Source organism: Athene cunicularia (assembly GCF_003259725.1).
Source record: "Athene cunicularia isolate RWA chromosome 13 unlocalized genomic scaffold, athCun1 chr13_part1, whole genome shotgun sequence".
Lineage (NCBI taxonomy): Eukaryota > Metazoa > Chordata > Aves > Strigiformes > Strigidae > Athene > Athene cunicularia.
In genome coordinates this window covers 4,637,020-4,660,628 of record NW_020799117.1, presented here as the reverse complement: position 1 = coordinate 4,660,628, position 23,609 = coordinate 4,637,020, and the positions used below count along the sequence as shown (strand labels likewise).

The following is a 23,609-nucleotide window of genomic DNA, read 5'->3' as shown; positions in this document are numbered from 1 at the left end:
AATGTGAGTTGGACGTGAGAGAAGCAACCTTACGCTGCCTGAAACTACTTCTCTTCTCGTCACTCAGTGATGGTGCACATTTGTTGGAAATCTGAAGGTTATTTTATTTTGCACAGGTTCTTCTACTGCATTTCCCAGCATGGTATTTATGTATCACTGCTGCAGCTACACACTGAGTGGTTTGTTTTTGGTTTTTTTTTTTAGGGAGTTTAGAGCTGTGTTTTTTCTATACTAAAGTTCCCAAAATAATATGAAGAATGAATTACCACTTGCAGCAACACGCCTAATAGAGACATTTTATTGCAATTTCCCCCAGGTTCTGTGGGCTTAACTTGATAATTAAAACATTCAACCCTGACAAGCCTTAACTGTGGTAAAATAACAGATTCAAAAATTAAAGAAGAAAATACGGATTTAGGAACTGACAAAATATGTTAATCGCAAAGAGCCCAGTCAGTGCAAAGACAAATTGTTTTGGACTGAGCAATGGTAGAATATGAAGAAACAAACTAAAAATATCCTTTCCCTGCTAGGCAAGGTTATGGAAAGGAGATAAACACTGCCATACCCCACTGGGACCAACTGGCTTAACCCATAGTTGTTAAACCTTGGGAGATACAACTCCCGATAGATTTTGCTTTCTGTCAGGGCCTTTTGCTCACCAGCCCCAGCACAAATTTTAACTATTCTCTCTTAAAAGAGCTTATACAAAGGAAGAACAAAACCAAGCTGTGATCCATCTAACTGTCCCCAAAACGCCCCCAATATTTCCCTCTCCTGCCTTTATGCAGGATACAAGATCACCAGCCTCCAGGAGAACCAAAGCAACCCCCTGCCCTTTCCAGCACTGACCTATGGATTTAAAAGACTTTTCAGTAGCCAGTTTCCCACAAAACCAACCACTTTCCTCTGTATGAGAGAATTCTTCATGAGATTAAAAAGATTTCTTGGGGATTTTTTGGTTTGTTTTTTGTTTGGTTGGTTATTGTTGTGTTTTGTTTTGTTTTTTTTTCCCCAATCTGTGTTTGCAGAACTGGAGAAGGAGTCTTCATCAACACAAAGACTAAAGGGATAGCAACAAGCAGTATCTAAAAGAACATCGTATCTTGGGCCACAGCAATTTCTCATTAATTCCTGGGATCTCAAACCTGGCCATACAACAGAGCAGCCCTTATCCTGTACAAATCGTCCAGAGTTCTTTGTTTTATCCTCTATTTGTTGATTCACTGCAGAAGCCTCTGTTTGGGCTGTTCTCACAATTCCTACTACGCCAGGTAAAAAAAAATCTTGCAAATATGTGTATATTCATGGGGTTTAGCTGGGAAGCTGTCACAGAAGTAGCCACAATTCACAGATCAATGGTTAATACAGGCCTAGTTCTTCCCGGTTAGGATATAAAATTGGCAGAGGATTGCTCAGGATTTTGAATTTACTATCTGACACCACTGAAAAGCAAAAGCTTCTCCACTTCAACATAAAACTAAATGGGATTTAAAGGGAAGCTCAGGAATTTACTGAATTGCATGGTTATTTGAGCAGAGTTCAAAAGTTGTACTTCTCAGCGCCCTCAGAGCTTAATAAAGGTTATCCTAACCAGGGGACAGCACAAATCTCTGTCCTGGATTGTTTATTTGTGGCCAAAACACCCCTATGAGGCAGCCCTGGAAAGAATGCAGGAGACTGAAAGCCATTTTTTGAGTACATTAACTGACCGAGAGATAAACGTCATTTTTTTGAGCATATTCAAAAATACCCCTTGGACACAACTATCTTAAGACATTGGCATGGATTACAAGGTACAAAAGAATTGAGATCTACCTTATTCCTGATTCTCTGCTCATTCCTTGGGACCATGCAGAGAAAAAAAACCCAACATATAAACAACAGGATGTCTTTGGGATAAACAGCACTTCATCAAATAATGCTCACCTCATGCTTCAAGTCAGATAAACTGTGCAGCTGTGGTAGGCACAGTACAGAACTCTGTATTTTGCCTTCTGAGAGAGAAAGTTTATTATTTAGGACTTGATTATGCACTAACAGCCTCACATAGCTTTTGGATTATAGGACTCCAGTCTCAACTGGCCCAGACTATTGGCTGAGGAAACATCTACCTTGTTGGGAAAACAGTAGCAAGATGTGCCCAAGTCAAACGAGGGATCTACAAAGGTTCTTGGCATGAGGCAAATTCTAGTTCTCCCACAGACCTCTGGAGTTTCCCTGTTGTTATTTGTGAAAATAGAGTCAGTAATGCTGAAAGCCTCACACCAGATGTATTACTACAGATAGGAATCCCCCTACAACAAAATGAATCAAATAATGAAATAGGAATGAATGCTGCAAACATCCCAATTGCATAAAGAAGTAGTAACGATGCTGTAAAATAGTCTTCCTGTATAAAACTCCATCAGAACAGTCCCATCCCATGAAACCTGTAGATTTCCACGAAAAGATATCGTAATATTCCATTAAAAATCTCAACCAGCTCGATCAGAAAACTCCAGGAAGCAGCAATGGTGCCGTCATGTCTTGTACAGACACATTTAACAGAAACAAACATTGTCATCACATCCCCTCAACCCCTAAATCACACAGGCTTTTTTCATCATGACTTCAAAGTAACTCTTCCAGTATTTTCTTAAGGGAGAGAGTCCAGATCTTTCCAAACTATGAACGAGGACAACACGAACCAGCCAGCACCACAACGGAGGTCAGCGGAAGAACTGGGTAATCTACCAGATCTGCCACATCCAGGTTTCAAGCCATCACAGACTACACCAGGCCTAGACTCTGAACTCAGAGTTTAGCAGTTAAAAATAAGAAAATTAAGAAAAAAAAGAGGGGGAGAGGAAAGAATAACTTATGCTTGTACCTCTCACCAGCAATCTTTAAACTTTGTACAGGGAGCAAATGCATAAGGATGACTCAATTTTCCTCTCTGCGGATTTAACCATATCCTACCTTGTCTTGCTCTTCCTGTTTATCTTTCCACCTCTCACCTCTTGTTTCCTTAATTTTTCCTTACAAAACCAAATCAAAGCTAAAAGTTAACACAGAATTTAATCCAACTCTTCATCTATTATAACTGAGGACAAGACAGGTCTTAACGCTTGCTAAGCCTCTGCTGTGTATCTTGTTTTCCATCAGGAAAGGCTGAGTCATCCCTTGGACAAGCCACAGACAGGGAAAAATGTGCAAAAATCACAGGAGGATAACAGCATCCCCCCCCTAGAGGGCAGGGAATCCAGCCAACGGTTGGATTATGAAAAAACAAACCATGTTGCACTAAATACTCAACACTTGGACACTTTAACAAATACTTGTTAATTGTGCCTCCGAATACAGACTCCTCCTAATCAAACACAGCAGTCCTCACATTGCACAGATTTAACTAATAGTGTCTTGTTATTTTGGTCATTATTTTTTCTCTCGTTTCAAGATTGTTGGAAAATTATTTCTCTTGCACATCCCTTAGCATCAAACTTGTTACCGAATGTTATGAAAACAGGAGGTGATTTTTTCCATTTTCAAACAAACAAACAAACAAAAAGACACGATCATGGACTTAATTAGTTTGCAATGACTTAATTAAAATTTGCAGAACAACAATGCACCTAATTAGAAACACAATAATTATACCAATGCACCTTTCCATCTTTGAAGGGACCATTAGTCATTGAGGTGGTATGTTTTGTAATTTAAGAACATCCTTGTTTTCATTTTTTGATTAGTTAAGTGCAGTCATTGTCATGTTCAGGTAATTGCTTTATTAACTAGCTTAATTAAACTTCCTGTAAAACTGACAGCTACAGAGTTATTCTTCTTAATGTGTTGCTGACAAAAACATTAACTAATTATACAGGACTCTTTACAGGGCTTACTTACCTCTTAAGCTTAATTCATTAGTACTTTAAAGAGCTTTGAAAACTGTGACTGCAGAATACTATGGAAGTACTTTGTATTGTCAGAGTATTAAATGGAGCCATTATACCCAGGAAATAGTAATTTCTCTTTACAAAGTTTTGTAATATGGGAGAGAGAGTACACATTTTAAAACATTTGCATTTCAAGCATTAACTAGAGACTCAGTCAGATTTCTGACAAACCTAAAGCCCAGAGAGTCCAAAGTTAACAGGAAAGGGTGGTAGAGTTTCTAAAGTTTCCCGAAATTATCTAAGTCCAAAAAAAAATGCTACAAATAATTGCTGGAAACAGGGTATAAGGACTGAGTAGATAGATACAGGCCACACCTGCGTTCAAATTCTGTTATGCACAAGCACTGATGTGACTAAAGAATCCTATCAACTCAGAATTAGTTTGTCATCTGAAAAAGAAAGAACAAAAAAGAAATACCACACATCACAGCCAAACATCCTCACCCCCTTCAACTTTAACACTTCTGTGAAGCAGATGAAATAACCCAGATCGACAAATTTTGAAGACGCTTCAAAAAAAGAACCAGAAAGGTTTAATGTCTAACAGGTGGTGAGATTTTCCAAGCAGTACAACTCCCACATATGAAGCTAAATCAACTTAAGATCCATCAAAGTACTCAGCACCTTGTGTCTCCTATTGTGGTAGTGTGACACTTTAAAATCCCTTTTAGCACAAGATTGCCATGGACTTCTCATACTTTTTAACATTTTCCTGTTTTCCACTGGAAACTAACACCTTTGAATATTTTCCAATGGAATATGAAAGAGATAAAAAGATTCCTTTGACAAGCCCTCAATAAATTAGTTGAGAAGGCTTCTATGTATTTTGTGGAACTGAGAGACCGAGTTCAAAATCCTGGGCCCCTCTCTAAACCAGTAAGCTTACATGTGGTAGTTTATTTTTTTTTTTTGTGACCCTTGTATTATTGAGTTCTTTGGGTTGGATCACTTCCCCGAATTTTATCAAGGAATTCCTGCCTCTAGGCATGTCTTTCTTCATGAAGAAAGTTTCACTCATTAAAAAATAAAGTTGCTTTTGAGGAAAAGCCATTCAGTCAGAAAAACCTTACTGAGGATGCTTGGACCTGCTGTTAACCCAACATGAACATGAGCAAGGATCCATGATTCTGTTTCACTGTATTATTACTCACAGCATCAGTTACTGATCACCTCTAGAATAACATCCAGGAATAACCCCACATTGCAGTAAGAGCCCTCAAGAATATGCCACATAGCCCGTGTTCCTGCTGGGCCAATAACATTTCCTCTGCTGCCTCGCAAATGGCTGTTCTCAGAGAATCCTAATCCCTTATAATTGAGGTGGATGAGCACAGTCAGTTCCCAGAATCACCAGCACTATAATTAACAGAAGCAAAATTATTTCTTTCAAAATGTAATCTCCACAGAAAGCACTAGAACAAAGAGTGTAACAGTCTGAGGATTATCAAGCAGTGCAAACCAGCAAGATGATAATGCTTTTGCTATTTTGCCATATAGCTTTGAGGAGTAGAACTTTTTATTATCCAGTCAGGAATGACTAAGACATCATTTAAAAGAACAACAACTAAAAATGCACTTTATGTTACTTTTCTGAAATTGAATCCTTAAAGATTTCTTGAAGTTTTCATAAAAAAAGAACAAATCAAAGTCCTCCACATTCCTCAAGCTCTGTTGAACATCATTCCAGATCAAGTTCTGCAGTCATTTTTACTTTCATGTCTGAAACTAAACTTTGAAGGGGTAGAAACTAAAAATGCCAAGCAGTGATGCAAGGAATAATTAGGACCTGTTTAAAGAGAAATTTCAAATGAAGTCAAAGTTGAAATGGAAAAGCAATATGCTCCTTTCTTAGAGAAGTACTTTTGGTGAAGTATGCTAGCTCCATTATCAGCTTGCTTTATCTAAAGAGATGGATGCCTCCACTTTTGCATAAGAAACCAAGAATCACATTAGTTGAGTCCTCTGATCCCTCAGCCTAGTACCCTGCCAAGCTGCAGACCCTTAGAAGAAAGAAAACTACAAAGGAATACAAGAAAAAGCAGATTAGAAACAGAACAAATCAGTCCAGCTGAACTACACCAATCATCCCAGCTTCTGGTCATCACCGGATGAGGGACTTGGCATGCTGGAGGTTTACCAGCCCACAGTGGATCCATTCCTCATGGATTTATACAAATCCCATTTATACCTTTGGCCTGCACAATCCTGTGCTGCAGTGCATTTCAAAATTTTATTTTGAGCTGAAAAAAATAACAATACTTTCTTTGTTTTGAAACCTGAATTATAATTTCATTTAGGTCTTGTATTATGAAGTACATTCCTTTTCCAATATTAGGCATGACTTCATGTCAAATCACGCTGAAGTGTTCTAGTTAATTCTGTGCTTCGTTGCAGGTTCCACACCTCTGACAGGCATTACTGCCCTTCTCTGAGCATTCTGTAGTTCTACCATGTCAATTTGGAGATGAAGTGCTGATAAATGAAGGCAATGAGAAATCCGGGCATTTACAGAGAAACATAATAATGGTTTGTGCTTGTTCTCAATTCCTTTTTTTAATACGTTATTTGCATTTTTGCCTGGCAGTGATCATTACAATGTCTTCCGAGAAACAGCCAGAATTATTCTGAGATTAAGTGGCTAAATGAGAGCCTGCGATGGGTATATCTGGTTGTTTTCTTTTCATGGGAATTATTCTGCATTTATTGACGTCCAAGTTTCGTCTGCATTTTATCAGTCAGTCATACTTTTGTTGTATCCTTTCCTTTTCATTCATTTTTACCTCAGCTAACAGTTTATAGAGTATGGAAAGAGCAATCCCCAGTACAACCATTACTGATGGTGTGGAACGGTAACGCCCGTCGTTAGTGAAACCCTTTGATGCTGGCTCTGCCAGGCCATGAAATCGAGGCACAAACCCTGCCTCCCACCTAATCCCCTGATGAACTGGCAGGAAAAGGCAAAAATCAAACTGGGCCTATGCTGCCTGTTTGCCCATGTGAGTGGATGGCTGATACACAACTCCAGAGGACTTCTTTCCCCTGAAATGGTTACTCTCCATCTTTGGTTGACAAGCTTGGCAAGAACCCTCTATTTTGTCCAGCATGTCATTACACATCCACCAAGCAGCTGATGCAGAGCCAGGTATGAACACATACACACACAAAGTAGTGTGGTATTTGCCCACACTCAAATATCCACCTTTCTACATTTTCGCAGTCAATACTAGAACATGCCGGCACTGCAGCGCCAAAAATAACACTTCCCAACAGCACTGCACCTGAAAGAAAATTGCCAAAGAAAAGCTTTGATCTTAGTGACTTAGGGGCAAGAAAGAAGGATCACATTATCTGGTGAAAACTAATGGTGAATTTGAGGGAAGTAGTTGTATTTTGTTCATAAAAGCACCAGAAATCCATGATCATTACTGACCATAAAAAAAGTTACTTGTTAGGAGATTAAAACATACCGTTTAGTTTTAATGCTCTGCCTAAAGTATTTCCAGTTCATTTACCAAAATTTGTCTTTTTTAAAAAAAGAAAAAAAATTAAAAACATCAATGAAGCAGAGTTTTTAGAAGAAACTGTAGAGAGACAATGATGTTCTAGAGGTTACTGTAATAACATACAGATTTACAACATACTTATACAGCAAAGAACAATAGTACTGCCTTGATACTGAGTAAAGGCTAAGCAAATGTGTATCCACGAGGATTGGATATTACAGAAAGATTACCAATCAGCATGACACTGGAGGAGCCTTCAGTAAAAAAAAAAAAAAACCACCCAACCAAAAACCCAACCCTAGAAAAATCAACTACAAATATGCAATGTGACAAGCAATTGCTCCTGTAGAACAGGACTCAAAAAGCACTGAAACTCGACCTTCCCCAGGCAGTGGTAAAGAACATGGACAAAATTTGTGGAAAACAAGTTGCTCTACTTGAGAGACCAACAAGATGCTGTAATTTTCAATTGCTAGGACAGGAGCAATCGACAGTTAAATGCACAAGAAATGAAGATAAGTCTAAGTGGCTTCAGAATAAATCATTTAAAGCCCTTTTTAAAAAAAAAATAATACCACTTGAAGAGAGGCAACTTCTGGGATGTATGTCTGATAGTCGGGCACATCAGCAACAGGAATGTTTGATGCCTTCATTATAGCCATCAGGCTTACATCACAGTCACAACAGTTTGGTGAGTTTAAAACATTGGCAGAATTTCTGATGAAAACCATTTGGATCTTACGGTAAGAAATACAGAGTGAAAAAAAAAAAGACTCAGAGCTAACAGGGATGCAGGTGAGATGCACAGAAATTAGTTCAACAGGATGACAGAATATGCAATGAAAGCTTTTTACTACAGAGTTATCTTCTCGGACAGAAAAAGTTGTTTTCAAAATGAGCCCAGTTCTAATCCTAAATACCAATGCTAAATTACCCCATTACATACTCCTAGCAAGTATTAAAGAGGAGCTTGTTTAACAGTCAACTTGGAGCCCTTTTTCTGCAGACTATCTGTGCAAAGATTAGAGAGTTTCTGCTGATTTTCTCCCTTGGCCATGCAAATCCTTCAGCGACAATAGTAGAGAGGCTTAAATGAATTAGCCATGGCAGCATTTTAAGATTTGTGTTCATTAATGGATGAAAAACTCAAGCTGCCCAGCTGAGAAGATGATGTAGCTGCAGTATCATCATCACTGTTACACTACAGAAGAGAACTTTTTCCCCAATGACTTTATTTCCCTGGATTTCTGGGGGCTATTTTTGGATTTTAAAAGGTACTTTTACTGGACGTCAATACCTTGCATGCAGGAAGAGAAAAAACCTTAGGAATATTCCCTAAACGTAACTTCCAGAGCCTGATGTGCTGCTTATAGAACAGGTATCTGAGACATGGAAGTTTTTATTTGATAATGAGAGATCTGGACTGCTGAATGGCTGTGAAATCAGGTTTTTTAATGAGTCAAGCCCAAAGGTGATCATATTTTCAATATAACAATGAGCCAATTTATCCCCACTACATTATGGGATTTTTTTTATTTTTTTTTTTTTAAATGGTACCATATATGTTGCATCTCACAGACAAACCTAGTAAACCTGTGGTTTAAATGGATTATGTTACCCAAGCAGCCTGGAAACAAAGTAATTAATTAATTTTAAAAAATCTGTAACAGAATGACACTGTCAAGTTATTTTACTGTCTGAAGACCCAAACTTAAAAATGAGATCTCAAAATCCTCTTGTCTGAACAAGCCAATCTGATCAAATGAATTTTTTTCTCTTGCATCATCAATATTGAAAGTGTTCTACTTCATTAGCAAGAACGAGCTATTTAGAGAAACATGAATCATGAAAGTCATAAGATTCTGATTTGTCATTCTGACTTGCTGTTTGTCAAATATGTAAAAAAAAAATATCTACATTTATCATCATTTCTTACACAAAATACACAATATACCAAAACTAGTCGGTAATTTAACACTGATGAAGGCTCTTTCATCTTCATACTGCAGCCTGGATGACCACTGCTGACAGGATTTCAGGTGACAAGCAGAACTTACCTTGGTAGTGTATGTATGTCCATCAGACCCACAGACGGCGCTGGCATGTGTCATTGGGCAAGGCTTGCACTTTGCAATGTTAGCTGGGCCAGCCCAGTGCTTCTGAGCCAAGTTTCCTTTCTTTTGTCGAAGGCTGTAAAGTAAGAGATGGATTCAATTTAAATAAGTCTTACTAAGTTGTAGCAGCCAAAATAATTCACACGTGACCATGTTCTTCTTTCTTTCAACAGGGCAGGGGCTGTTTATTTTCTCTAAACTCTTTTTTTCTTCTTACGTTAATACATATACAGTAATACATACTTATAGTCTCACTGAAGCTCTTACTTTGTAATAAGCAAATCAGCAACTAGACAGTCATCAACCCTCCCTCCCACAAACAGTTCCATCCACCTTAGCACAGCCTGGCAGTTTCTTATCTCTCTTCCAAGGCCTGTTTCTCCTCAAAGCTCTTCTCCAGGTCTATGCAGAGCAGAGCCGGCACTGCTCTGAGCCAGCGCAGGACTGAGCAGCCCTTCTCGGAGCCTGTGCAAAGCAGAGCTCAGGGAGCAGAGCTGACCAGCTGATGTCAGTTTGGCTCTTCAGGGCTGAATCTCCCACAGCTGTGCAGGGCTGACAGGCCAACACGGACTTGCCTCTTCATCATTTACCAGTAACACATTGAATCTCCCACAGCTGTGCAGAGCTGACGCTCCCACAAAGAGACACCAGGTTTTTTTTGAATGTGCTTGTATAAAACAGAAGAATGGAAGCTTCTCTGAATAAGGCAAAGCTGGATTTTCAACACAGTATTAATTTAAAGCAAGTAAATTAAATCTAGCTCCTAACAATGCTTCTGTGATGTGGCGCATCATATCAGGTGATCTAAAAAGTCATACATTGGTAGGCAGTCCTAGATTTACAATATTTGGCAGCTTCATTTTGATTTATAACTACAAATGACTTCAGAATACAGCATTTTGTTGAACTAACTACACAGCGTTTCTGGTGAAGCAGGCAAGTATCATTACATCAGGCTGTATTTCACCAGGCCTTCTCTGAGTTGCCAAGTTTCTGTTAAGATAGCAACAAGTCTAAAACAAAATCCTTTGAAAAACATTATGTTTATAACAATGTACACAATCACCAAACATCTTTGCCATTGTACATGCAGTAGCCCTCTCTACATGCCAGCTACTGAACAGCTGTTCCCGGATCAATCACAGTCCCCCTAGGAATGCTATAAAGTGACAGAGAGCATCTCCAAATCTACAAATGCATTTGTACCATGGGAGTGACTGCAGTTGTCCTCAAGTCATGGACTACTCAATTATTGCATTAAAAATGTCTATGAAAAAGACATCTGCTCCAGAAACTTATTGCAAAACATGTGCAATTGATTCTGATTAATAGCTCATTTTCCTGTCATAATGACCTACTTGGCTGATAGGACATTAAGTAATTATCACCAGCCTACTGTTGTAAGCTGATTAAAAGTTTGCTTTAGAAACCACAAGTCAATGTTACAATGCAGATTCATTTTGGTCATGTCTACTTGTCTTTCACTTGAAAGCACTTACAAGGGAAGGCAAGGCATTGCATCAGCTTTGCTGGAGACTGTTAAAAAAATAACTGCCATCTGTTCTCCTACCACAGTAAAAAAAGATATAACAGTTCAGCTAGAAATACATTTCAATGTGCCGCTGAATGACTTCATCACGGTTTTAGAAAAATATATACAGATATTTTTTAAAGCAATTTCACTACAGCTTGCAATTTGCTACACAATACTGACTCTGATGTAATGACACATTCAGCTGCTAAAATAATAAAAATTCTATTCTTTCATTTCAGTTCTAGTTTTCTTCCAGTCTAACCTTTGTCACAGTGATGACTAGTACTACTAAGAAGCTTGTGTCCACAGAAGGAATCCAATCATATCATAAACTATGAAAATAGAAGCCTAGTATTTAAGACTAAATTTTCTTATTTTGAAGAACGCACAGAGCAGCTTTCCCTCTTTCAGATGCGTTCTGCCTTGCAGAGTTACCATTATACCAGATGCTAAATGTTGCAGATGGGTGGTTGCTTGGCTTGGAACCCCCAAATACAACTCTGCAGATGTACTCTTTTATGCTGGGGCTGTAGAAACCTTTTATTTAAGTTTTCCAGAGTAACCGACTTTTCTGCAGCCCCCTTGCCTCCAACAACGCTTTGTTACTAAAACGTAATGATTACCTTGTTTTCTTGAACTCTCTCAATTACAGGCATTTCTTTTGGCATTTCAGCTTGACAAGAAAATTTCCTTGTTCACTTTTCTTACAGCCCTGCACTTCTAGAAATGCACAAACTCAGGGTCAAAAATATCTTTGTATACTGTAGATGCCAATGAGCAGAGACTGGAGGCAGATGTGAAAGGTGCTGTGCTTCTCCTTTGGAGACCGCAGGAGGATGGATCATGGCACAAAGCAGACTTTTTACTTTTTCACAGACTGATTTCCACAATCTCAAAAGACAGACCCTTGTCTATATGTAAGATTCTTAAGAAGAAAGTTTCAGGATTAGTTATAGAAAAACAGCTAAGAAATGCTAAACTTGAAGTGCATGATTTAGTGTCATCGTCATCAAAGCCATTAGCCACAAAGCATGCAGGATGGAGATGAGCGACTGAACTAATGAGCACCTCATCAAAATCAAATGTAGATTGAAGTTTTTAGCTAGACTGATGCCTAACAAATCACAGGATCTTGAGGATCTGAGGGGCAAGTATAAAATACATCGTACAGCATTTGTGGACCAAACAACTTGCGGACATTTTAGATTATAACCTTAGCAGAACAGCCCACTCCGGACATGGCTACTCGTCCTTCTCTCAACAGCCTTACACCCTCCCCGCTCTTAATTTCTTTAATCCTGACTTGGTTGCTTCAAGATTCATATTGCAAAACCAGTTTCTACTGCCATATTCTTCTGGAGTTAATAATGTTTTCCACTCTCCCATCCTCACTTTAAAAAAAAAAAAAAAGAAAAAAAAAGAAGTAACTTATTTTGTCCATTTCACGTTATTTCAGCAGCTCACCAAGCCTGGTGGCCCCTTTCCATCACTTTACTGAGAGTAAAAAGAACATGCACAGCCTTAGGCCTAAGCTCTGTTCTCACTGCAGCTGCCTTGAAGCCAACCACAAGCCGTGTGTGTGAAAGCAGAGCCTCCCCCCCAGCCTGGGACTGCGGCGGATTCACCTGAGCTTCATCTGCAGCAGTTCACTGGAAGATGCTGAAGGAAACATTATTCTCTTCCTCCCCCCACCCCATTCTTCTTCGGGGTCGTCTTTTGATAATACAAGGAAATTTATTCTCTCGGCGAGAGTGATATTTAATAACAAGAGTTCACAGTGGAGTACACCTCAGAGCATTTTATTCTTTTGAAAAGAAGAAGTTAGCTGTTTTAGCAGCACTTCATATAATGTGCGTAACAAGGCAGGGGGTTGCTGCAGGAAACCCGCTGCCATCCTAACTTCTGTGTGCGTGTGTGATGTAACTGGCAGCACCGGACAGCAGCCATTTTGGTTGCAAGAAACAACCCGGGTTTCAAAAATTAATATATTCTTTTCAAGCTACGATTTTGTCAGAAACAATAGCGCAAAATGCCGCTGTATTTGAAACATGTCAAAAATGATTTTTGTCGGCTTGGCCAAGCGAGCGATAGCTGAAAGTTTTGACTGGATACCCAGATTTCACACCCCCGCCAAAAATACAGATAAGCACCTATTTCCTAGGGAGAACATCTATTTTCCAAAAGTAAACATGTATTTTTCTGGAGTGATATTTTGAGAGGCTGGGTAAGACTTTTGGAAGCTTTTCAATCCTATAACCCCTAACAACACATCAAACATCCAAACAAACAAATTAAAACCTAGACAAGAATATTGGCTGCCACAAGCAGCCAGCCAGCAAATCCCTCTCAATGGAAGTGCACATTCACATACTCTGGGAACATGTTTTGCTATGCTAATCATCTTGTTTTAGAATAAACATGTCAGGAGCAAGCCAGGCCAAAGCAAATTAGGCTTTTTTTTTTTTTTTTTTTTCTCCCTCTCTCTGACAACTTAACCAACTTGCTTTAAGACTCAGAGTTGAAAGTATCTACTACAAATCATTAGAAAATAACTGTGCAGAAAGAACAAACCAGAAACTCCCCCCTGGGGTAAGAGCCTGACACATTTGTAAGGACAAGCGGGCCGAGCATTTGCAATATTCCAGAAGCAAAGAGACATGAACGACTTGTTCAAGTATTAAGACTTAGAGGCAAACCCCGTCTGCTTTTTGCTTTTCGGGCTGGTGAACCGATGCACTGAAAGGTGTAAGATTTAAGGAGTAGTTAAGTTTTACAGAATTCAGCCTTTTAACATTTTAATGCGTAAAGGAATTTTAGTGGTTGAAAACATCCACATTACACTGCAGGGAGAATGTACACTGACTCAACTTTGTTACTCATTACACAGACATACTGCTTACCACATCCTGTGAAAATACGGGGAGAGTACAGCTGTTCTGCTTGCAGAGGAACAGGGAGAATGCAGCAGGGATGCCAGATGCCAGGACCACACATGCTAGCTCTGGCCAGCCACGCTGCACAGCCTGCCCAAAGCCACAGACACCTGCACTTCCACACAGCTCTTCCAAACACAAAGCTCTGGCCCTGGAAAAGGGAGCTCAGAGGCTCTAGGAAAGATGGTTCCACCCAAAATTTTAAGGCTTTCAGGTGTGCCCCAAGTTTAGCCTTTCCTGTCTCTTGGCACCTGCTTAGGGGGTTTGAACGCTGCCTTTCACTGAGCAAAAGTTTATCAAACTCAATGCCTCAAAGAAAATATTTTGAGTCATTTTTTTTTTTCCAGAAATCCACAGCCTTAATTCCTGACCAACTCCGAGTGGACGATACGGGCTGTGCTGTTTAGGGGATCTCTGTGTCTGCTTATAACAATTCCCTCCAGCAGGGCACAGAAGAGCACAGATGGAAATAACTTCTGGCAAAGCCAGAGGCCAAAATAAAGTCACTTGCACAAAAATGATGTCTTGTCTATTTACATTTACAATTCGTTTTATTTACACTTCATTTTAAATTTCATACAGGTCCTAGAATTATGAATCATTTCATTTTTATTTGCCTTGAAATACCCTTGGAAAGCTGAAATTTTAAAATATTTTAAAGTAGCATCTTTCAAAGGGAATAATTTATCTTTTAGGGTGAAACCTGGAGAGCCTCACCAAAGAGCATCACAACCACAACGTAGGAAGCGAGTGGATATCAAAAGGATAGTTTAGTTTCACCCAATACTTACTTCCAAACCATTGCACAAAGTTCATTTTCTTACCATTTACTGAACTCATTGATAGATTTTACTTAATGTATTTATGAAGAAGACAATGATCTCTTAATCTCTGCTCTGCAGCTGATTTCTCTTGATGAAGCCTCTAGGTGAAGCTGTGATGACTATAGTACGATATGATGAGGTGGTCTATAAAGACGTGAAATTAAAAATGGGACCTTGTAAATTTGATTCAGAATGTGCAAATTATCAGTGTTCAGTTTTGAGACAAAACATAGACATATTTTAATAAGATTTATAATATTGCTATATAAAATAATGACTATAACTCAGAAAAACAATTGAGAAATTATAATTTAAACCAGAAAATTATATAACATTTTTAAAATTTCAATTAATATTTGTCTTATCACTGCCAGCTAGAAACACCCCAAATATCAACAGATTTTATAAACAAGACCAATTCTGTGCTTTTAGGTAGTTATATTTGATCATCCAAGTGCAAATTCAATTGAAGCTGTAAATGAACTTTAGTATTACTGAAGATGTAAAATGAGCTAGAATTCAGACTTTTCATCCAGAAGAAAATTTACAACATTAAGAGTATACTATTCCTCTTCAAGACTAGTTATTCCCAAATGCACATACAGGAAATGAGCAGATTAAGCATTGATGGTTTTAGTACAATTATAAATCGGGCTCCTTTGAATTCAAGTTGGCAGGTCATTATTTTGAAAGTCCTGCCAAAGTTTTGGGAGGAAGGAGATGGCAGGTAGAAGTTACTCCTTAGGACTTTAGAAGCTATTTAGTAATTTTATTGGATGAGAAAAAGACAATTCTTTACCCAAAGGAGGTTTTTTTTAGATGACACTTTATCTCAGGCTACAAGTGACCTTGAGGTCCCAAGTTTGGGGCTCTGGATGTACCTTGACACGTAAAGTGCTACAGGGACAAAACCTCTTGTTCCTATTTCCTCTGCTCTAAAGTCCGAAAGGCCTCAGAGCATTAGTCCTAGTTGGGTTGATTGCATGGAAGACCACTTCTTCCCCGTGGCATCTTCCAGAGACTTCTTCCATGCAGCAAAAGCGATCTCCCCATCCTCAGGGTTTGCAGGTTGGAGGTGGGCACCACAGGTGGGCCCAGCTACTGCAAGGATTCTCCATATGAACTTGTCTTCGGGTGACTGAGAGTGGTGTGCATTAGTTTTCAATTACAGCTTCAGACATTCCTCAAGATTAGGATTAACGTTATCCATCTTTCTTTCTTTCCAGACTTGTATCAAACCAAAATGCCATATGCCACATACCAATTAAGCCCTACTGAAATAAAACTGAAAAGTTCAGTGCACCAAAGCAGGTACCAAGTGTCTGTGCTTCCCGAGAACCTGGAAGGAGCTCTGACAGAGGAAACTGAAATGGTTTCCTGAAGCTGGAACAATTCACTGTGGAAAGAGTTTAAAATGTACTGCCTGTACCTTCTCTGTGCCTTGTGCACAGTTTGTTCTTGTCTCCCTGAAGGAAGCTTATCACACTAAAGATAAACCCAGCAGTGCCTGGCTGTTTCTATCTTGCCTTTGCATAAGCTGTTTCTCTTGTTCTTGAGGAAAAGAATGACAGACCTGAGATTTGCCAGTATAAATGGCAAATGCTTTCTTCTCTCTTTGTATCATTTTTGTATTCTGCTCATTAGAGCTGAGGGTTTGGCCTCATTTCTATAACCTTTCATATTTTTCACAAGAGCTGTATATACCTTGAGCTGCTACCAGTCAAGCTATGTGAAGAAAAGAGTCTACACATACTATCTTGGAAAAAAAAAGCAGCAGCTACTAATCCCTTGAATTAGACACAGACTCCTTATTTAATACAAACACTGTGAAATGAGAACTGACATGTGATTAGAGTAATTTTTCTACCTGGAATTTAGACTTTTGCATACAAAGAATAATAACATGCAGAGCTGCCTTGTATTTAGGCATCATCCCACTGGACTTACATACTACCACTTCCTTTGATTTCATTATTTGAAGAAATAATTTAAACTCTCTGATTGTACTAAGGCTGTTGGTTACTTTCTCTTGCTGCCTTCATGTCTTCTCCCCAACAGATCTGCCTTAAAAGAGCCATAAGCAATAAAAGGCCTCTACTCACTGTACTTTGGTAGATGTGCAAAATTCTTAATGGGGTGTGGTGGTGGTGACTGGGGACCTTTCTAGAAGAATGAGGCTTGTTCAAGACTTTCTACCACAGTAAATGGATATTCTGCTTGCTGGCTGTTCTTTCAAACAACGACATTGATGAGATTATATTGGGAATTAAATCCGTCCATTGCTGGAGAGCACCAGTACCCCAGGACTATTCTCAGGAAGCGGGCTGTACTTGGAAGATTAGAGTTGAAGATGAAAAATTTAGGGAAGGGTGTAAAGGAAAATCTTGACTGTTGAGGTGAAAGTGTATCAGGTGTCATCCCAATGAAATGAAAAATAGGTATTTCCGAGGGAAGAGGAAGAGTCAAGCCTCTGTTTCTCACCAACAGTAAGAAGGCAGTATAAATATAAGCATGGGGGAAACAACGTACCAGGAGGAACCTGTCAGCTAGATATAGGGAAGATACAGGGTTGTGGTACCTGAGCAGGGCTGTGCAAACAACAGCAAGATCCGTGTCTAAACAGCTCTAATATGGCATTTAAATATGTTAAACTGCCCAAGACAACTCGTTCTGCACAGTATCAAGATCTCTCAGTACAAGTATCCTTCTCAGATGTTAGTACTTGGCCTTACTTATTCCTGGACTAAAAAGGGTAAGGTTATTTATTAAGGTCATTAGAGAAGCACATGAATTTCTGCCTTTGGGCACTTTAATACATAAAAATGGCATTTGAAAGGTTCCCTTACATTCTTAGCTAACAGATTATTGTGCTTACAGGCAATTTATTTTTTAATCTAAGTTCTCAATGATTTGCAACTTTTAGACCTAAACATATGCTCCACAGCTGCATTGATATGAAAACTGGCAAGGTACAGAAAGGAAAAGAACCAAAACAAAAAAAATCCACATAGACATACAATCCTAGTGCTTTTAAAAGTCATTATGCTCTCCTGAATAAATAACACAGCTTCTAAACTCTGCCTGCTCTCATGAATTTTCATAAGAGAATTATTTTCCTTTTCATCGTTATTTTAAAACTAACACAAAAAGGAATCTCAGACACCAAACTATGTAAAAATAAAATGAAGTGCCTTGAATTTCAAAGGAGGAGGGGAGATAGCAGGAAGTTCGAAATTAAAGCGGAGATCTTCTCTACCACTCCTCAGTTTGTAGTCATCTTCAGCAGCCACTTCTGAACCCTGGATTTTGCATACTGCGTGAGAGGCTGTAACTTGGCACAGAACGCTTGAAGGTGAACTGTGCAGCAAATTTAATACTTTTGTTGGCACTGGCTTTCTTTCCTTCCTTCTGTGACAGCCTACGTGTTTTTTTCCCCGTTACCAGAAAACAATACTTTTTAAAAGGATGAAGGTACCTTTTGTCTGCTCAAGATCTGATTATTTTGATATAAAATATTGTATTGATCAGGTCTGCCTCCTCCTGCTGGCAGAACTTGCCAAGATCTCTGAGGAAGCTGAATTGCTGATGGCATGTGAGGTTAATCTGAGCCATCTCATTTCTTTGGGAAAGAAAGCTGATCCTCACTCACTGTACCCTGGTTCCACGCAATTAAACAGCTTCAAAATTGTTTTCACCAAATCTGGCAAAGCAGTTATTTTCCAGCATTTCCCTGCTACAGCTCCTGTTGAACCCTGTGTGGCTGAGTAGCTGTGCAAACAGAAAGGTGCAATTTTCTTGGGAAGGCTAAATATCACGGCAGATTTCTTAGCAGCGTTCAATAGCACCCAAAAGTTCCAACATGACTGATGAATCTCCCAGAAGCTGCAGATAGACAAGTTTTCAAACGGTCATCGTTCTGGGCCAAACGCAGGGGTCTGTCAAGTTTAACACCATCAAAACCCCCAATGTTTCATGTCGCTGGTGACGTTCGGCTGCTCGGCAGAATTAAACTGTTGGGACAAACTAGTGGGCCGCAATAGGTGGCAGACCCTTCTGGATGTGGGATGTTTATCAGCTCCTTCAGTGTGGTTTATAACTCAGACTTATTTATTTTGGCAATGGCAGTAGTTCAATCTCATGCAACACGTTCCTTATTCTACATTCCAAAAAAGCCCTATTGCCCCAGAAGTGTGAGTTTGGGTTTCGGGCTTTTTTGTTTGTTTTTTTTTTTTTTTACTGAAGCAGAAAGGTTCAAAAATCTTATTGTCACTTTGCAACTGCAAGGGAAAAATCAACGACTGCCCCCAACCCAGCATCCGTAGATGGCTCAGCTGCGTTCTGCTTCATTATGTTGATTTTGCTTTTCCTAAGGCGAATAACATGCAAACCTCACAAAAAAACTGACATACTGCTAGTAGGGATGAGAAAGTAAATGCATTTTAAAAAATATAGTAATAATTCTTGCCCTTAAGCCACTAAACCAAATGTTTCTTTTTAAAAATGACTGCACAGTACTTCTGTTGTGTGAATACTTGCTACCATGGTACAAACAATCAGTTACAAGCTGTGCTAGCAAAATATTTGCCCCTTCTGACACATTTTATTATGAGAGGCTTATTAAATTCTCAAGAAGGCTGCAGCAGATTAAGCTGTTGAGGATTTTTACAATTAGCATCCATTACCTATGAATTCATATATGATTTCTGAATAGAATTGGCTTGTCAAACAACAGAGAATTAAAAAAAAATAATCAATCCCAATGCCACATCCAAAGTGTAGTCAAAAGCCACTGTTTGAGGTTGGTTTGAAAAAATAATCAGAATGCAGTTTCCTATGTCAGAATAAAATGAATGTTAGTGAAATGCCTGCTAACCAAACCAGTTATAAATATTATAAGGAGCCGGGTAATTTTAAAATCCCATCCTTTTTAGCATCTAAATAGGGTAATGCTCCTGTTGCTTATTCAGCACTGCTGATTTACAGAGCTCGGTACTCTGAATGTCTAAACATTCTGCTGAATTTCTCAACATACTCAGTGCTGTCTGTCTGGTTATGTGATGCTAGAGATGGAGCTCATAATATCTATACCATTTCCAGCTTCTCAAATGAGGCCATCAAGAACATTACCCGTCTTCTATCAGGCTATGTCTTAATGAAAGGTGACTAGAGCTTCAGGAAGGTCCCAAACTGATCGACAGAATTTACATAATCACATTAATTTATGGTACTAACCGAATGCACATGATCCAGTCTAGAGACAGCATGTGGTGAAACACACCTTTAGGTAAAATTTGAAGATGAATGCAATCGACATACTTGCAGAAACTGCAAGATATACATTTCATGAGCTACTTCCACTGGGTTATTAAAATTTCACTTTGCTGTGACCTTGAATCATGAAGCCTAGCAGCCACGCATTACAAACCATCCATTCTTCCCCTATTCTTCAAATAGGAAGCCCCATATGCTCCCCTACCAATGGAGGCTCAAGGTGCCATTAAAATGCAATGTAGCTATGCGTTTACACTTTAGAAAGTTTCAGCATTTTATAGCAGTTCTCCTCAAAAGCACATTTTACGGTGTGAAAAAGGTGAGACTCAACCAGTGACGTATTTAGATACAGAGCATAGCATTACCTGGGACTTTTATTGGTTTTGGAATAAAATAGATTTAAGAAACAGGAATCAGTTTAGTGCAGATATATGCTGCTTCACTTTCACCACTCCTTCCCACCTGACTTTCACTTCAGCATACATTGCCCTTTGATTCTCCTGCTGTGATCAAGTACACATCTGTGCCCTCACCACTCTGACTTTGTGCCCGTTTGTCCTTTGTGACCTTGTGAGTTTATGAGAGACTAACAGACTGAACAAAGGTCAACATTTCTTCATCTCTTATCAACTCATTTGCACTAATCCCGAATTAACCATCTCATCCATAAGAGATGGCCACTCTTCTGACGATGTTTTTCTTGTGGACTGAGCTCTATTCCTGTGAGCTCCCACATGGCTTTTTCAACAGTTTCTCTTTCAATCCCCTTCTCTCCACTGTCCTTCTACTCACTACTGATTCATTGTACCCTATTCTTACTCTTTCTTTCCACTATTTCTCTGCTGCTCTGTTGGACATCTAGGGACTGCACTCATTTTTTTCACTGCAAATTAATCCTATTCTTTTTTTTCCCCAATGTTGTTGCATTTCTTCATAAAACACTTCTCTTGAAACCTACTGGCTGTGGCCTGCCTTCTACCTGACTGGCATCTCTGACTCTATCCTCCAGCCCTATTTTCTCAAAATCTGATCAGCTTGTTTAAGGAGAATTTTATAAAATTGTGAAAAAATTGTAGTGCCCTTTCCTACCCACTGTTCTATTTAACCATTTTGATTCCAATCTTTCAGCCTGACCACGCTGCTCTGACCTCCTCCCAAGGTAATTTCCTTTTCCTCTCACTTCTCCCCTCCTACCTCTGAAACTTTATATTCTGCTTCATTCAACCTCAAAAATGAGGTCCCTTGGAGAAGCTGTTATTTCTTCACTTACTCTTAACTGTCCTTTCCATCTCTGCTAGGAAATATCATATTAGATATTATATTCTCTCTAGATGGTCTTTCAATGTCATTTTGGTTCTTTACCTGTAATAGTCTAGTCTTCTTACCTTTCTAAACTTGAATCCTTTAAGTGTGAGAAACTGTACAGGTGCCCCCTCCAGTTTATCCTTCTATCTCTTTGTGCTATTATTGTGATTTTTCCTAAAATCCTTTCAGATCACCTGAACAACCATTCTCACATCTTGCTTCTTTACAATCTATTCTCCTCCTATTTTAAGTCTGTATACTGTTTAGGATACAGAATGTACGTTTACCTTTAGACCTATCAGAGTTACGGGTCATTAGTCAATAATACTTTTGGCAAGGGAAGGAGGTATTTGCAAAGGTAAAATACAGAATATGAGTTTGTTTTTTCCCAGAACTGGATAGTCATTTACATGCTCTGAGATACCTTCTGCATGAGCCCATTTCCTTAAATATAAGGGAAGCCGAAGGCGGTTACTCTGAGGGTTGCAGTACAGCAGCTGTAAGTCTGGTTTATATATTGACAGCTGCGTTTTGGGCTCACCCTTTAATGATTTTCATTTCTTTCCTACCTTTTAGAATCTAGCAGAATGCCCTATGAACAGGTGAACTGGAATAATCAGACCACTGAATATCAGGAAGGCTGAAACTTCAGCTTGTGTTTTCTGACCAACAGTCAACAGACGATTTATCTCATCTTGATCATGATCCTAAGGTGTCAGTGACCGAGCTCTTCTCTGCTCAGGTGTGAAGAGGACAGGGTTTCCATTTCAGCACTGAGCACATCGCTGGTGTGCTGTCAAGGGCTGGGTGAAACTCATTAGGAAATGAATAGCTCTCATTGTGTTTCATCAAAACCTGGAATATGAGTTTCTGAAGGACTATCAACCTCAGTTACACAAGCAGCTGCTTCAAAATGAAGCAAAAATTTCTGAAATAACAAAGGAATTAATTAAAAATCCCCTCAGACTTCTGAGCTCTTACCTTGCTAAACTAAAATATTGTTGTAAATGAAAAATTTATATACAGATAAAACACAGGAGCTCTAGAAATTAACTATGGATGAGGTGCTAAGCAGGAATGACCGCAGTGTAATTCAATTTGGCAGTCTTGGGCTTCAGGTAAACTGAATTAGCTAAGAGTAGAAAAATCTGTCAAAGGACTTGAAAGAGATTTAAAGCCAGATGACTGACCAGAATAATGGCACACAGCATTACAACGTACAGCAGTGAAGAATGGACGGACTAATTTATACAATGAAACTACAAAATGTCCTTTCTGTTCAACACAGACTATCAATTTAAATGCCAATAAGGCACAAAGAAAGAATTTCTAAAGAAGAGGAAAGAAAAAGCAGAGGACATAAAAATTTCCTGTATTTCTATCTGTTGTGTTGTCTTCTGAGCCAGGCAAGAGACTGGTTGCTAGATTAGAGGAGCGGGTTTGATTCTTTATTAGTGTTTTCAACTCTTTAACTAACCCTGTTCTCCTGACTTCTTAACTCATTAAACAAATGAACAAAAAAAAATTACATTGTGCTTCACTACTAAGGTTAATTAGTCTTCCACAGCTGATGATCACTGATTGTAACAACCAACTAATTAGAATGGTTTGTTTTGTTTCATAAAAGAAGATGGGTTGCGTGGTGATCAAAGCTAGAGGCTAGCTAAATCAGCGAAGTAAAATTCCCAAATGTCACTCCCCATACATATTAAATAACATTTTTCTAGATATTACCATAACAAAGCTGTGACAGAGTTACAATAACAAAACTATCCTAAGCTGACTGTATTGGTTCTGACTAAACTTTATATAGTATGAGTGTGGATGATACAAAGACAATTCTCTTTAGTAGCTCTATAAATACAGAAAAATACAAGAAATACAGTAGAACCACACAAGCCATAACAAAGGGCACATTAACAGGATATTAGTGAGGAGCAGGTAGTTTGTGAGACAGAAGGCATGCAGCCACACGAGAATCTCAGGAATAGCCTTCTGACAGAGTATGGATAGCTTGGTATGCTACTGCCAAGGAATCACTTGCTTGAAAGAGCTATTTCCCCACAATTCTTATCAACTTCCACCAAACTTCAGGAATTAAAAGGATATGGGGTTATAAATACCTCTCTTTCAGCTACTTCGAACCTCATCTTCCAGAATTATCATTTCCAATTTACTAATTTATTTCCT

At 38.9% G+C, this 23,609-nt stretch overlaps 1 protein-coding gene across 2 annotated transcripts in view; it reads right to left on the bottom strand.

The window, feature by feature from the left end:
- Window positions 1-23,609, bottom strand: part of SPOCK1 (SPARC (osteonectin), cwcv and kazal like domains proteoglycan 1) — a 318,661-nt gene that overhangs the window by 94,489 nt on the left and 200,563 nt on the right. For both annotated transcript variants that reach the window (XM_026858125.1, XM_026858124.1), the window contains one exon: window positions 9,496-9,628. In XM_026858125.1, the coding sequence (XP_026713926.1) occupies window positions 9,496-9,628 (133 nt within the window). The remainder of the gene's footprint in view (window positions 1-9,495; window positions 9,629-23,609) is intronic.